Here is a 17,499-nt window from a genome sequence, read left to right on the forward strand (position 1 = left end):
ACTCAAATTCAGTGCAATACAGTCAATGCACTACAATTCTGTTTATTTCAAAAATTCATTAAAAGTCATCCTGAATAGTTGAGGTCCAACTTTCAACACATCCCCCCTCTGGGACACCTACTGTACCTGTGTGCCAATTTTCATCCAGATTTACTGTAGAATTCCTCAGAAATTAAAGGGTACTTGTATTCAATGCAATACAGTCAATACAATAGAATTATGTCAATTTTCAGAAATTCATTAAAAATCATCCTGAGTAGTTGATGTCCAACTTTCAACACATCCCCCCTCTGGGACACCTACTGTACCTGTGTGCCAAGTTTCATCCAGATTTACTGTAGAATTCCTCAGAAATTAATGGAAACATTTATTCAATCTAATACAGCCAATGCACTACAATTGTGTCAATTTTCAAAAATTCATTAAAAATCATCCTGAGTAGTTGATGTACAACTTTCAACACATCCCTCCTCTGGGACACCTACTGTACCTGTGTGCGAATTTTCATCCAGCTTTACTGTAGAATTCCTCAGAAATTAAAGGAAACTTATATTCAATTCAATACAGTCAATACAATAGAATTATGTCAATTTTCAGAAATTCATTAAAAATCATCCTGAGTAGTTGATGTACAACTTTCAACACATCCCTCCTCTGGGACACCTACTGTACCTGTGTGCGAATTTTCATCCAGATTTACTGTAGAATTCCTCAGAAATTAATGGAAACTTATATTCAATTCAATACAGTCAATACAATAGAATTATGTCAATTTTCCAAAATTCATTAAAAATCATCCTGAGTAGTTGATGTACAACTTTCAACACATCCCTCCTCTAGGACACCTACTGTACCTGTGTGCCAGGTTTCAGCCAGATTTACTGTAGAATTCCTCAGAAATTAAAGGGTACTTGTATCCAATGCAGTCGGCCAATACAGTAGAATTATGTCAATTTTCAAAAATTCATTAAAAATCATCCTGAGTAGTTGATGTACAACTTTCAACACATCCCCCCTCTGGGACACCTGCTGTACGTCTGGGCCAGGTTTCAGCCAGATTTACTGTAGAATTCCTCAGAAATTAAAGGAAACTTATATTCAATTCAATACAGTCAATACAATAGAATTATGTCAATTTTCAGAAATTCATTAAAAATCATCCTGAGTAGTTGATGTACAACTTTCAACACATCCCCCCTCTGGGACACCTACTGTACCTGTGTGCGAATTTTCATCCAGATTTACTGTAGAACTCCTCAGAAATTAATGGAAACATTTATTCAATTCAATACAGTCAATACACTACAATTATGGAAATTTCAAAAATTCATTAAAAATCACCCATAATAGTTGAGGTCCAACTTTCAACACATCCCTCCTCTGGGCGTCCTGTGTGCCAAGTTACATCTCAATTCACTGTAATCTTTATCAAAAATTGAAAGAACAATTATATGTCAATGCTGGATGTGTGTCCTTTCAAAGTGACACTAAATAACAGAACTCAGGCACATCAGGGAATAATCCAAAAGGCGGATTTATTAAACAAAAACAACATACAAAATATCTCTAACCCATACTACATAACCTAAAAAGAAACAAAGGGACACTTAGAAGCACAAGGAAACAATACTGAAAGGGCAAGAGACACAGTCCAAACACAATCCACAACTAAAATGCCAAAAGAACAAGTCATCCCACATAGCAGATGGGTCTTGCCTGGATCTGGTGTCAAGCCGGCACTGCTGGCTGACTTCTGGCATGGTAAGATGGCACTGTTTATGTGATGGCATGCCACATTTGGCCTGATTGGGTGAATGTGACATGTTGTATAGAGCACTTTGAGTAATATGGGTGAGTAAAAAAGTGCTGTATAAGAATCAGTCCATTCACTGTCTGAACAGAGTCTCGTCATGTTACTTTTGCACTATTATGTTCCAGCACATGTTGTTATTACATGGCTTACATGGCTAAGGTACACATTAGGCTGACATCTGGGGCCAGAGCTGAAACTGTTCTGGGCCAGCACAGGGCCAGCAGTGTGTCTGCAACTGGCCTTGTGCTGGCTCATGTGTGGGCCACCTCTGGTAAACCAGATCTGGGCCACCATAGGGCCGTCATTCTTTGCGGTACGCAGGCCATGTGTAAGCACATTGTGTGGGACAGATCCAGGCCATACCAATTTTGCTATGTGGGAGGAATTATGTAAAAATAGAAACATCATAAAAATGAAAATGAACATAAAGTAAAATGTACTGAAAAGAACATCAGTATGGCCATCATTATTTGCTTGGAAAGTCTAAAGTTCCATGGCTTTGAACAGCCAGAGAACGCAATGCCCAGCTTAGAATGACTAAAAGTAACTTCTTTTAACATTCTGTCATTCTGCTTCTATATCAAAAATCCACTAAAAATAGTCATTTGAAAAAAAATATTTGCCACTTTTCATCAGTTTGGGTTCCTCTGTTTATAGCAATTTTTAGAAAAGAACCCAATACCTTTGTCACTATACAGTTGTACAGTGAGATACAGAGCATCTCCTACTCATTGCAAACATGCTGGGAGGGTGGCTCTATCCGCCTTAGTGCAGCTGCTGTACCATACTGTGATGCAGTAAGTTAGTAGGCTCTCAATGGGCGAGTGGTGGAAGGGTGAGCTGTAGTCCACAAAGAGCATTCTGGCGTAGCTCTGCCGCTGTTCTAGGTGACTCAGCACCGAGTGGAGGGTGATGGCATCTTCTGTGAATCTGTTTGCACGGTATGCAAACTGGTGGGGGTCGAATTCTGGGGGGAGGTAATCCTTGGTGTGCTGAAGGACTAGTTTCATGATTACCGGTGTGAGGGCCACAGGGCAATAATAGTTCAGGCTGGTGATGGGAGACTTCTTTGGTACTGGGATGATTGTGGCTGATTTTAGACAGGATGGGATGGCTGCTTCATCCAGTGAGAGGTTGAAGATTCTGGTGGAGATGAGGGTGAGCTGGTGGGCACATGGTCTTAGCACTTTACCACGTATTCCGTCTGGACGCCTTCCTGGGGTTCACTGCTAGGAACACTCATCTGACATCGTGCTCCGTTACAGTGAATGGAGCGGTGCAGGAACCAGGTGAGGATGAGGATGGGAGCAGGGCTGAGGCAGATGAATGCTGCTGTTGTGGTGTTTCAAAGCGGGCAAAGAAGCTGTTTATGTCCTCTGCTAGCTGCACACTCAGGTTTTCTGTTTTCACAGTTCTGCCTCTGTGGTTTATGATGTCTATTATTCCATGCCATGTGTTGTTGCTGGACAGGTGGGACCCCTTTTCAGGTCAGCTCGAGCAGACCTGTACAGAGCTCTGTCAACAGACCTACAGGGAGTGCAGAATTATTAGGCAAGTTGTATTTTTGAGGAATAATTTTATTATTGAACAACAACCATGTTCTCAATGAACCCAAAAGACTCATTAATATCAAAGCTGAATGTTTTTGGAAGTAGTTTTTTTTTTTTTTTTTTTTTTAGTTATTTTAGGGGGATATCTGTGTGTGCAGGTGACTATTACTGTGCATAATTATTAGGCAACTTCACAAAAAACAAATATATACCCATTTCAATTATTTATTTTTACCAGTGAAACCAATATAACATCTCCACATTCACAAATATACATCTCAGAATCAGAATCAGAATCAGAATCGTGTTTATTGGCCAAGTACAGTGGGGCAAAAAAGTATTTAGTCAGCCACCGATTGTGCAAGTTCCCCCACCTAAAATGATGACAGAGGTCAGTAATTTGCACCAGAGGTACACTTCAACTGTGAGAGACAGAATGTGAAAAAAAAATCCATGAATCCACATGGTAGGATTTGTAAAGAATTTATTCGTAAATCAGGGTGGAAAATAAGTATTTGGTCAATAACAAAAATACAACTCAATACTTTGTAACATAACCTTTGTTGGCAATAACAGAGGTCAAACGTTTACTATAGGTCTTTACCAGGTTTGCACACACAGTAGCTGGTATTTTGGCCCATTCCTCCATGCAGATCTTCTCGAGAGCAGTGATGTTTTGGGGCTGTCGCCGAGCAACACGGATTTTCAACTCCCGCCACAGATTTTCTATGGGGTTGAGGTCTGGAGACTGGCTAGGCCACTCCAGGACTTTCAAATGCTTCTTACGGAGCCACTCCTTTGTTGCCCGGGCGGTGTGTTTTGGATCATTGTCATGTTGGAAGACCCAGCCTCGTTTCATCTTCAAAGTTCTCACTGATGGAAGGAGGTTTTGGCTCAAAATCTCACGATACATGGCCCCATTCATTCTGTCCTTAACACGGATCAGTCGTCCTGTCCCCTTGGCAGAAAAACAGCCCCATAGCATGATGTTTCCACCCCCATGCTTCACAGTAGGTATGGTGTTCTTGGGATGCAACTCAGTATTCTTCTTCCTCCAAACACGACGAGTTGAGTTTATACCAAAAAGTTCTACTTTGGTTTCATCTGACCACATGACATTCTCCCAATCCTCTGCTGTATCATCCATGTGCTCTCTGGCAAACTTCGGACGGGCCTGGACATGCACTGGCTTCAGCAGCGGAACACGTCTGGCACTGCGGGATTTGATTCCCTGCCGTTGTAGTGTGTTACTGATGGTGACCTTTGTTACTTTGGTCCCAGCTCTCTGCAGGTCATTCACCAGGTCCCCCCGTGTGGTTCTGGGATCTTTGCTCACCGTTCTCATGATCATTTTGACCCCACGGGATGAGATCTTGCGTGGAGCCCCAGATCGAGGGAGATTATCAGTGGTCTTGTATGTCTTCCATTTTCTGATGATTGCTCCCACAGTTGATTTTTTCACACCAAGCTGCTTGCCTATTGTAGATTCACTCTTCCCAGTCTGGTGCAGGTCTACAATACTTTTCCTGGTGTCCTTCGAAAGCTCTTTGGTCTTGGCCATGGCGGAGTTTGGAGTCTGACTGTTTGAGGCTGTGGACAGGTGTCTTTTATACAGATGATGAGTTCAAACAGGTGCCATTCATACAGGTAACGAGTGGGGGACAGAAGAGCTTCTTACAGAAGACGTTACAGGTCTGTGAGAGCCAGAGATTTTCCTTGTTTGAGGTGACCAAATACTTATTTTCCACCCTGATTTTCAAATAAATTCTTTACAAATCCTACCATGTGGATTCATGGATTTTTTTTTCACATTCTGTCTCTCACAGTTGAAGTGTACCTCTGGTGCAAATTACTGACCTCTGTCATCATTTTAAGTGGGGGAACTTGCACAATCGGTGGCTGACTAAATACTTTTTTGCCCCACTGTATATGTGCAGACACATACAGGGAATTTGGTTCCGGTAGATGGTGGCTCTCAAGCACAGCAATGTAAATCTCACACACACACACACACACACACACACACACACACACACACACACACACACACACACACACACACACACACACACACACACACACAAGTGTCTATATATACACATTACACATACATACACAAAGCTATGTAAACCAACTATAAATAACAAATCTAACCTTATATACATAAAATACAGAAATGAATGAGGTGGAATGAATACTACAAAATGTACATAAGGTGCAGTTGCAGTCTGGCAGTGGGAGCAGTGTGACAGGTCAACTGTTAAGAAGGGAGATGGCGAGGGGAAAGAAACTGTTCCTGTGTCGGGTGGTCCTGGTCTGCAGGCTTCTGTACCGTCTGCCAGAGGGCAGCAGATCAAAAAGTCTGTGTGCAGGGTGTGAGGGGTCTGTGATGATTTTCCCTGCCCGTTTCCTGGTTCTTGAGAGGTACAGATCCTGGATGGAGGGCAGGGGGGGGCGCTGATGATCCTTTCTGCTGCCCGTACAGTCCGCTGCAGTCTGCTCCTGTCCTGTTTAGTGGCTGCTCCATACCAGACTGTGATGGAGGAGCACAGGACAGACTCAATGACCGCAGTGTAGAACTGGATCAGCAGCTCCTGTGGAAGACTGTACTTCCCCACTTGTCTCAGGAAGTACATCCTCTGCTGGGTCTTTTTGAGGATGGAGTTGATGTTGGTCTCCCACTTCAGGTCCTGGGAGATGGTTGTACCCAGGAACTTGAAGATCTTCACAGTCGACACAGGGCTGTCTGATATGGTGAGGGGGAGCAGAGTTGAGGGATGTCTCCTGAAGTCCACTGTCATCTCTACAGTCTTAAGAGTGTTCAGCTCCAGATTGTGCTGACTGCACCAGAGTACCAGCCGCTCAACTTCCTGCCGGTATGCAGACTCATCACCATCTTGAATGAGGCCAATGACAGTGGTGTCATCTGCAAACTTTAGGAGTTTGACAGCAGAGTTATTGGAGGTGCAGTCGTTAGTGTAGAGGGAGAACAGTGGTGAGAGGACACATCCTTGAGGGCACCAATACTGAGGGACCGGGTTTCAGAGGTGATCTCCCCCAGCCTCACTTGTTGCTTTCTGTCTGTCAGGAAGCTGGTGATCCACTGACAGGTAGCTGGTGACACGCTGAGCTGGGAGAGTTTGGAGGAAAGAAGTTCAGGCACAATGGTGTTAAAAGCCAAACTAAAGTCCACAAACAGGACCCTGGCATAAGTTCCCGGGCAGTCAAGGTGTTGCAGGATGTAATGCAGCCCCGTGTTCACTGCATCATCCACTGACCTGTTTGCCCGGTAGGCAAACTGCAGAGGGTCCAGCTGGTGGCCTGTAATGTCTTTCAGATGGGCTAACACCAGTCGTTCGAAGGATTTCATGACCACAGACGTCAAGGCGACAGGTCTGTAGTCATCCAGTCCTGTGATGGTGGGTTTCTTGGGAACAGGGATGATGGTGGAGCGTTTGAAGCAGGAGGGAACTTCACACAGCTCCAGGGATCTGTTGAAGATGCGAGTAAAGATGGGAGCCAGCTGTTCAGCACAGGTTTTGAGGCAGGAGGGTGAGACGCCATCTGGTCCGGGGGCTTTCCTGGGCTTCTGTTTCTGGAATAGTCGGCTCACATCCTGAGTGTGTATTCTTAGTTTCAGGGAGGAGGAAAGGGGGGTGAGAGGTGTGGTGGAGGTCGTTGAGTCTGGGTTGGAGAGGGTGGTGGTGGTCGTTGAGTCTGGATTGGGGAGGGTGGGGGTGGTCGTTGAGTCTTGATTGGGGAGGGGCAGGGTGAAGGGGGGAGAGGTGGAAGGTGTGTTGGGGGTCAATGTCTGAAGCAATGTCCCTGGGGAGGGGAGGGTGGGGCGTGGGAGTCTGTCCGTCTCAAACCTGCAATAGAAAGTGTTTAACTCGTTGGCCAGGTCTTTGTTTGCTTCAATAGTGGGTGGGGGGCGTCTGTAGCTGGTGATTTCCTGCAGGCCCCTCCACACTGACGCAGGGTCGTTGGCTGAGAGCCGTTCTTCCAGCTTCTGGGAGTAGATCCTTTTAGCTGCTTTGATCTCCTTGGTCAGTGTGTTCCTGGCTTGCTTGTACAGGACCCTGTCACCACTTCTGTAAGCGTCCTCCTTGGCCTTGCGAAGATGTTGGAGTTTAGGAGTGAACCATGGTTTATTGTTGTTGTATGTGCAAAAGGTCTTTGTTGGCACACACACGTCTTCACAGAAACTGATGTATGATGTCACAGTGTCCGTGAGCTCATCTAGGTTCTCAGATGCAGCTTCAAAAACAGTCCAATCAGTGGAGTCAAAACAGTCCTGCAGTTCCTGCTTTGCTGCGTTAGTCCACTTCTTCACAGTTTTGACTACAGGCTTGGCACGTTTGAGTTTTTGCCTATAAACTGGAATAAGATGGACCATGCAGTGATCAGAATGTCCCAAAGCTGCCCGGGGCACAGAGCGATAGGCATCTTTTAGAGTGGTGTAGCAGTGATCCAGTATGATGTTGTCCCTGGTGGGGCAGTCTATATGCTGTCTGTATTTAGGGAGTTCGTAGTTTAGGTTTGCTCTGTTAAAATCCCCAAGAATAATTGTAAAGGAATCCGGGAATTTCCTCTCCAGGGTAGTAATCTGGTCAGCCAGCTCGCACAGTGCGTTGTTCGCGTTGGCCTGTGGAGGGATGTAAACTCCGACCAGCATGAAGGAAGAAAACTCCCGCGGTGAATAAAAAGGTTTACAGTTGATGAGAAAACTTTCCAAGTGTGGGCTGCAGTGTTTCTGTAACACTGTGACATCAGTACACCAACCTTCATTAATGTAGAAGCAGACTCCACCACCCTTTGTTTTCCCTGAGAGCTCTGTTTCGCGGTCCACCCGGTGAAGTTGGAAGCCCGGCAGATTTAAGACAGCGTCTGGGACTCGCTCACTGAGCCAGGTTTCAGTGAAGCAGAGGGCAGCAGAGCGTGCAAAGTCCTTGTTAGTCCGGTTTAAGAGCAGTAATTCGTCGACTTTGTTTGGAAGAGAGCGGAGATTCGCGAGGTGAATGGAGGGGAGTGCCGTGCGGAATCCTCGCCGACATTCAAAAACAAAACAACAACAAATCAGCGACCAATATAGCCACCTTTCTTTGCAAGGACACTCAAAAGCCTGCCATCCATGGATTCTGTCAGTGTTTTGATCTGTTCACCATCAACATTGCGTGCAGCAGCAACCACAGCCTCCCAGACACTGTTTAGAGAGGTGTACTGTTTTCCCTCCTTGTAAATCTCACATTTGATGATGGACCACAGGTTCTCAATGGGGTTCAGATCAGGTGAACAAGGAGGCCATGTCATTAGTTTTTCTTCTTTTATACCCTTTCTTGCCAGCCACGCTGTGGAGTACTTGGACGCGTGTGATGGAGCATTGTCCTGCATGAAAATCATGTTTTTCTTGAAGGATGCAGACTTCTTCCTGTACCACTGCTTGAAGAAGGTGTCTTCCAGAAACTGGCAGTGGGACTGGGAGTTGAGCTTGACTCCATCCTCAACCCGAAAAGGCCCCACAAGCTCATCTTTAATGATACCAGCCCAAACCAGTACTCCACCTCCACCTTGCTGGCGTCTGAGTCAGACTGGAGCTATCTGCCCTTTACCAATCCAGCCACGGGCCCATCCATCTGGCCCATCAAGACTCACTCTCATTTCATCAGTCCATAAAACCTTAGAAAAATCAGTCTTGAGATATTTCTTGGCCCAGTCTTGACGTTTCAGCTTGTGTGTCTTGTTCAGTGGTGGTCGTCTTTCAGCCTTTCTTGCACTGAACATAAGTTCCCTGCAATTTCTGAAGAATATTACAGTAAATCTGGCTGAAACTTGGCACACAGGTACAGTAGGTGTCCCAGAGGGGGGATGTGTTGAAAGTTGTACATCAACTACTCAGGATGATTTTTCATGAATTTTTGAAAATTGACACAATTGTAGTGTATTGGCCGACTGCATTGAATACAAGTACCCTTTAATTTCTGAGGAATTCTACAGTAAATCTGGATGAAACTTGGCACAGAGGTACAGTAGGTGTCCCAGAGGGGGGATGTGTTGAAAGTTGTACATCAACTACTCAGGATGATTTTTCATGAATTTTTGAAAATTGACATAATTAAATTGTATTGGCTGACTGCATTGGATACAAGTACCCTTTAATTTCTGAGGAATTCTACAGTAAATCTGGCTGAAACTTGGCACACAGGTACAGTAGGTGTCCTAGAGGAGGGATGTGTTGAAAGTTGGACATCAACTACTCAGGATGATTTTTAATGAATTTTGGAAAATTGACATAATTCTATTGTATTGACTGTATTGAATTGAATATAAGTTTCCATTAATTTCTGAGGAATTCTACAGTAAATCTGGATGAAAATTCGCACACAGGTACAGTAGGTGTCCCAGAGGAGGGATGTGTTGAAAGTTGTACATCAACTACTCAGGATGATTTTTAATGAATTTCTGAAAATTGACATAATTCTATTGTATTGACTGTATTGAATTGAATATAAGTTTCCTTTAATTTCTGAGGAATTCTACAGTAAATCTGGATGAAACTTGGCACACAGGTACAGTAGGTGTCCCAGAGGGGGGATGTGTTGAAAGTTGTACATCAACTACTCAGGATGATTTTTAATGAATTTCTGAAAATTGACATAATTCTATTGTATTGACTGTATTGCATTGAATACAAGTACCCTTTAATTTCTGAGGAATTCTACAGTAAATCTGGCTGAAACCTGGCACACAGGTACAGTAGATGTCCCAGAGGGAGGATGTGTTGAAAGTTGTACATCAACTACTCAGGATGATTTTTAATGAATTTTTGAAAATTGACATAATTCTACTGTATTGGCCGACTGCATTGGATACAAGTACCCTTTAATTTCTGAGGAATTCTACAGTAAATCTGGATGAAACTTGGCACACAGGTACAGTAGGTGTCCCAGAGGGGGGATGTGTTGAAAGTTGTACATCAACTACCCAGGATGATTTTTAATGAATTTTTGAAAATTGACATAATTCTACTGTATTGGCCGACTGCATTGGATACAAGTACCCTTTAATTTCTGAGGAATTCTACAGTAAATCTGGCTGAAACCTGGCACACAGGTACAGTAGGTGTCCCAGAGGGGGGATGTGTTGAAAGTTGGACATCAACTACTCAGGATGATTTTTAATGAATTTCTGAAAATTGACATAATTCTATTGTATTGACTGTATTGAATTGAATATAAGTTTCCTTTAATTTCTGAGGAATTCTACAGTAAATTTGGATGAAACTTGGCACACAGGTACAGTAGGTGTCCCAGAGGGAGGATGTGTTGAAAGTTGTACATCAACTACTCAGGATGATTTTTAATGAATTTTTGAAAATTGACATAATTCTACTGTATTGGCCGACTGCATTGGATACAAGTACCCTTTAATTTCTGAGGAATTCTACAGTAAATCTGGCTGAAACCTGGCACACAGGTACAGTAGGTGTCCCAGAGGGGGGATGTGTTGAAAGTTGGACATCAACTACTCAGGATGATTTTTAATGAATTTCTGAAAATTGACATAATTCTATTGTATTGACTGTATTGAATTGAATATAAGTTTCCTTTAATTTCTGAGGAATTCTACAGTAAATTTGGATGAAACTTGGCACACAGGTACAGTAGGTGTCCCAGAGGGAGGATGTGTTGAAAGTTGTACATCAACTACTCAGGATGATTTTTAATGAATTTTTGAAAATTGACATAATTCTACTGTATTGGCCGACTGCATTGGATACAAGTACCCTTTAATTTCTGAGGAATTCTACAGTAAATCTGGCTGAAACTTGGCACACAGGTACAGTAGGTGTCCCAGAGGGGGGATGTGTTGAAAGTTGTACATCAACTACTCAGGATGATTTTTAATGAATTTTTGAAAATTGACATAATTCTATTGTATTGACTGTATTGAATTGAATAAAGTACCCTTTAATTTCTGAGGAATTCTACAGTAAATCTGGATGAAAATTGGCACACAGGTACAGTAGGTGTCCCAGAGGGGGGATGTGTTGAAAGTTGTACATCAACTACCCAGGATGATTTTTAATGAATTTTTGAAAATTGACATAATTCTACTGTATTGGCCGACTGCATTGGATACAAGTACCCTTTAATTTCTGAGGAATTCTACAGTAAATCTGGCTGAAACCTGGCACACAGGTACAGTAGGTGTCCCAGAGGGGGGATGTGTTGAAAGTTGGACATCAACTACTCAGGATGATTTTTAATGAATTTCTGAAAATTGACATAATTCTATTGTATTGACTGTATTGAATTGAATATAAGTTTCCTTTAATTTCTGAGGAATTCTACAGTAAATTTGGATGAAACTTGGCACACAGGTACAGTAGGTGTCCCAGAGGGGAGATGTGTTGAAAGTTGTACATCAACTACTCAGGATGATTTTTAATGAATTTTTGAAAATTGACATAATTCTACTGTATTGGCCGACTGCATTGGATACAAGTACCCTTTAATTTCTGAGGAATTCTACAGTAAATCTGGATGAAAATTGGCACACAGGTACAGTAGGTGTCCCAGAGGGGGGATGTGTTGAAAGTTGTACATCAACTACTCAGGATGATTTTTAATGAATTTTTGAAAATTGACATAATTCTACTGTATTGGCCGACTGCATTGGATACAAGTACCCTTTAATTTCTGAGGAATTCTACAGTAAATCTGGATGAAAATTGGCACACAGGTACAGTAGGTGTCCCAGAGGGGGGATGTGTTGAAAGTTGGACATCAACTACTCAGGATGATTTTTAATGAATTTTTGAAAATTGACACAATTGTAGTGTATTGGCTGTATTAGATTGAATAAATGTTTCCATTAATTTCTGAGGAATTCAGTAAATTTGGATGAAACTTGGCACACAGGTACAGTAGGTGTCCCAGAGGGGAGATGTGTTGAAAGTTGGACATCAACTACCCAGGATGATTTTTAATGAATTTTTGAAAATTGACATAATTCTACTGTATTGGCCGACTGCATTGGATACAAGTACCCTTTAATTTCTGAGGAATTCTACAGTAAATCTGGCTGAAACCTGGCACACAGGTACAGTAGGTGTCCCAGAGGGGGGATGTGTTGAAAGTTGGACATCAACTACTCAGGATGATTTTTAATGAATTTCTGACATTTCCATAATTGTATTGACTGTATCGGGCCGTCACATTGTAATTTGTGCGCGCGCATGTGGGTATAGGCTTTCAATCGGCACATAAAGCGAAAAGGCGCTACCGTAAAGACTGGTGTAAAAGCGCAAGGAAATTTATGCGGCGGATAGGAGGCGGCTGGCTTGACCGCGGCTCACAAATGACGGCTCACTTTACCGCGGTGGGAAATTAGGGGTTACAGCAGGCAGCACGCTAATGGCGCATGCGCACTCACAAAGGAACCGTCTGACCAACTTTACACAAACATCACATTGGGCAGACATGTCAGAAGGTAGGCTGATAGGAAAAAAACAACGAAAATACACTACATGAGGTAAGAGGAGGAGAAAAAAAACTCCACTCAGACTGAGCTCCTAGTGGGAGAACAATTTATTTATAGTCTAAATAGTAGTAACGATTAATCCAACAGCAGAATGAAATATTAATAACCTGTAAACTGGGCAGCGTCAGGTTCAGTGTCACAGGTGTTCAGTGTTGCTTTGGTCTAGTTAAATCCGTTAGTGGTTTCCTGTCTGAGATGGTCGGAGGGGGACCTCCACACTTCGTGCTCGGTACGGGGACTGCTATTCTGGTTCGTGTTAGTAGACTGGTGCGCCACTCTTTGACTAGCGGTTGCGTAGCTTACGTGAATGTTTTGTCGTAGCAGAGGCCCAGGTAAAAGGAAGTGGTCCCCCGTGGACGAGTAGCTACCAAATCGGGACGAGAGTAAATGGCACTTAAAATATTCAACGAATGAGTTTAAGCTAATCGAGGTGATAATCAGAAAAGCATCCAGTGGTGAGTTTATAGTCGAGTTGCTTGTTTCTTCTTTGTAAAATACTGCTGTGGTGTTTGGCCTCGCTAGCTGTTAGCTAGCTGGCTGACATGATGATGGTGCATGGTGGCCGCAGTAACCGTACAGATGTTGCACTACATTTAACGCTGTAAATTTCAAGTGAAGCCATGGGTCAGATTCGCCTGTAGCTCAGAGACAATGCGAGGAAAAACACACAGCCAGGCCATTTACCGCCGCAATACACAGGCCCAGTCTTTCATTTATCGTGTGCTAGGCATGCTACGTTCACTTACTGTTTTGGCCGCTGTGAAAAGGTTTTCATTGCAATTGTACAAGTCTTTGCTCAATCGGCAACGCTTTGTACAATGCTAACGGGTTCTTAGAGACGTTTGGTTCTTTACATCATAGTGTAAGGCAGCATTACGTAAATAAGTTATTTTTTGTAATATGGCACACTTAGCAGTAGCTATCGTTGTACTTTTATAGCAGTTCTCAGGCCAGGGACTTTAAAGTTCTCGTTTTCTTCTAGTACATGTTTTTAAATCACCAGTATTCAAATGTTTACTCAAACTAATTTAATGTCGAGTTCGTGTGCATCAGCTCGACTGGTTGTCTGAAGGTGTTCGGTGGAAATGTGACATTTAGCTGCTAACTAGCCATCCAACACACATTGTGCTCTTTGCCACTTGCTGACAAGTGGAGAAATGCCAGAGTTCGGCCTTGGATTTAATGTAACAATTTAACGTAATATAGAACCTGAGAGGTGGACTTCAATTTGATCAACTAATGATGAAACTGGGACAGCATGGCGGTTAGCACTGTGGCTCACAACAAGAGTCCTGGTTCAAATTCACCATCTGGCCTTACTGTGCAGAGTCTGCGTTGGCTCTCCTCCCACCATCCAAAGACTTGCAGTTAGTGGGGTTGGGTTAACTGGTGATTCTAAATTGCCCATAGCTGTGATTGGTGACATGTTCAGCCACCTCTTGCCCTAAGGCAGCTGGGATAGGCTTCAGTCCACCGCAACCCTGAAGTGGATAATCAGAAGAAAAAGATGTTTTGTGATTTACCACCACCTTTTCAACGGCAAATTATATTTTTTACTATATTCTGTTTTTTGGCTGCAAAATGAGATTGTCAAGCACGCCTAAACTGCTGCTAAAACTTCCCACAAGATAAAGTCAGTCTGCTAAATCATTTGTGACACTGGCGTTGGTCATTGACAAAGACTCATTCAGACTGATGACAACATGTTGGCAGTCTGTCCCCTTTGATAACTTAGCAATTATTTGCTTCAACAATCTCTCTCTGCGAGTGACTGCTGTCAGTCTACTTTAGAAAAAATGCCTCTTATCAGGCAACCTGTGCAATCGCCTTGCGATCAGGAGTGGTTGTGAGTGTGCCACACTCAAACTCTGGGCAACCATTTAGTCATCACAAGTTGCAGTCGGTTTCAGAACGTAAAAAAAAGTCAATACGGTTTCCAGGTACCCAGTGATATATTGTTTACATTTTTATTATAAATTTTTCATTTTTGTGTAGATGTAAGCAGGTTAACACATTAGCTTCCTCAATTTTGTGATCCAAACAGTTAGCACCATGCACCTGTGTGTTTACATCTGTGTGGCCATTTTTGAGGTGGACTTTGTCCCATGATAAGCCACACAGAGGTCCACACTTGGTTTATAAATGCTACAGAATTTGAGCTTTTCTTTCTTTCTTTCTTTCTTTCTTTCTTTCTTACTTTCTTACTTTCTTACTTACTTACTTACTTACTTACTTACTTACCCTTTTTTTTTTCTTTTCTACCTGCATGTTGACATCTTGTATATGAAATGTTAAGGCTTCCAGTATTTGCGTTACCAGTGTGGTCTGCTTTAATTTCAAACACTTACTAGATTTGTGTATGTGAAAGACCTCACTTCAGGCCTGTTGTGTCAGGTTGTAATCTTTTAAATTGCAAGCAAATGTGAACTGCTTCATTTACAGCAAGAAATGCTTGCTGCACCAATCTGACTGCTGGGAATGGTTATAGCTGCCAGGGCTGAACAGCCTTCAGGCAAGCGTCAGGTGGTCTGGTGACGATTTCAGGTTTAAGATGTGTTGAAAAGTAGTTGATTGATGGATCAGAATAAATGATTCTCATTTATAGATTACTTGAATCTTATTGACTGAGCTATGTTTGAAATACATGATCATAACAATGTTCTGATTTCTCAGGTCTGTTTTGAGCCAAATGTGGGGAAGCATTAGGAGCTGAAGATATATTTTATCATGAAGCCCAGATTAACATTTGTCTGCCTAGCCCATGTGTCTCTGTTATCAGTAAGTATTTATTTATTTTTGCATTTTCCAACATATACTTAGCCATTCTTAAGTCTTAAATTTAACTTGTTTATACCTTAAAACACCCTAATGTTATGTCTGTCATTTGCAGCACCCTAACAAAATCTTTTCATGTCCACTGCCAGTGAACTGTTGAAAAGAAGAGGATGACGAAATGAGATAAAGTGGACGACTGGAGGAGCCTTAGCCCCCTCACCTCCACCAGTTTGAAGCATGGCTGGCCTACAGCTTGTTACTCCTGCCACCTCACCCATGGGGCCTTTCTTTGGTCTTCCATGGCAGCAGGAGGCTATTCATGATAACATTTATACACCTAGAAAATATCAGGCAAGAAGGCTACAATTCATGAGCATTTGAGTGATCATTTATTACTGCTGATTTCCTGTGTGTCTTATTATTATGTTTGTTTTAACTGATTAGACGAAATAATTAAAAAAAAAAGAAGGGCTCCTATGGCTCTAGTGCAGTCAACTCTATCTTTAGTCTTTACTCTGTGGTCTTCTGAGCAATGTCCGGAGCACAGGATGAGCATGGAAGGCAAACGACCACATTTGCTGTCAGGAGCAAAGCTCAGCTCTTCTGAAGATATGGAGGCAGACATCACTGATGTTGTACAAAGCACAATCCTATGAAAGTGTGCTCCAAGTATCATACATCTTTCTACCAGTAGCAAAAAAACTGAACAAGTAGCATAAGCGGCAAAGCAGGCATTCAGTGACCTTAGCAGAGGTACAGCCACAGGACTAGGACAAGTTACCGAACGGCCACTTAATTGCACAAACCTGTCAATGGAAAGCAATGAAACTAACACCTTTGTTTTGTAATTAACAAGGGAAAGTGAGGACTCAGAATTGTCATTTGAATGTGCCATATTTTGCCATATAGACTTTTTTTTTTATCTGTAAGTCTTTGCAGTTTGATGGCTTATTTAAAAAAAACAACCCTAAAACAATAAAAAAAACAAAAAAGTAACACACTTATATAGGGACATTAATGATAAAGAAAGCGTACAATATCGTAGTTTGCTTGTGTAGTCATTCCTCAGGATTTTGAGATGTGTATATTGACCTGTAATTGTCATAAGTAATCCAGTACTCTAATTTTAAAAGACATCTACTACTTTTGTAGTAGACGTCTTTCACCCTGTTTTTATACCAAGGTGTTTTTTTTGTTTTCTTTTGGGGGGCGGTGGGGGGTGTCCACATATGTATACCAGTTCCACGTACTGGTTATCAGTCTAACTCATAATGCTGGAGTCCTTTTCCTGAGTAATACTTGCTGATTGCTTATGGCTCAAAAAGCAGAGGAAAAAAAGGTTCAGGACTATGACATGTGAACATTCAATTATTCCATCACACACCTTAGTATATTTTAGTGGTAGAAGTATTAACAGAATTTAAGTTATAAATAGTGCTAGATCACACTAATCAGAGTGTTCTGGATGTTGGTTTTGAATCATTTTTGATGAACTACCCAGCCTTAGTGATCAGTGATCCCCAGTAGTTTTAAAAAGCACTGTGCTTTGTCACTGTGTCCCTAGTTCTGCTATGGGCTTGCTGTCTCTAAATGTGAAACTGCCTCCACAGGTTGAACTTCTTGAAGCAGCTCTTGAACGCAATACCATCGTCTGCTTGAATACTGGCTCAGGGAAGACCTTCATTGCAGTACTTCTAACAAAAGAGCTCTCCCACCAAATACGTGGACCTTACCAAGAAAATGCAAAGAGGACTGTTTTTCTAGTGAACACAGGTACCTGTGCCAGAAATGTCTGTGAACTTGTTGTTTATTCGGATT

At 42.4% G+C, this 17,499-nt stretch overlaps 1 protein-coding gene across 4 annotated transcripts in view; it reads left to right on the forward strand.

The window, feature by feature from the left end:
* The window catches only part of LOC146551456 (endoribonuclease Dicer-like), a 48,528-nt gene that overhangs the window by 2,820 nt on the left and 28,209 nt on the right, over positions 1-17,499 (forward strand). The window contains exons 1-5 of one of the 4 annotated variants that reach the window (XM_085256492.1): positions 13,020-13,135; positions 13,228-13,361; positions 15,580-15,684; positions 15,831-16,032; positions 17,292-17,454. In XM_085256492.1, the coding sequence (XP_085112618.1) occupies positions 15,919-16,032; positions 17,292-17,454 (277 nt within the window). In that variant the 5' untranslated portion in view covers positions 13,020-13,135; positions 13,228-13,361; positions 15,580-15,684; positions 15,831-15,918. Of the gene's footprint in view, positions 1-12,806; positions 12,856-13,019; positions 13,156-13,227; positions 13,362-15,579; positions 15,685-15,830; positions 16,033-17,291; positions 17,455-17,499 lie in introns of those variants that run through there. The other 3 variants (XM_085256491.1, XM_085256493.1, XM_085256494.1) reach the window with 3 other exon arrangements.

Source organism: Mchenga conophoros, linkage group LG19, assembly GCF_057382185.1.
Source record: "Mchenga conophoros isolate Kocher_MC1m ecotype Shallow Benthic linkage group LG19, M_conophoros_male_GT1.1, whole genome shotgun sequence".
Taxonomy (NCBI): domain Eukaryota; kingdom Metazoa; phylum Chordata; class Actinopteri; order Cichliformes; family Cichlidae; genus Mchenga; species Mchenga conophoros.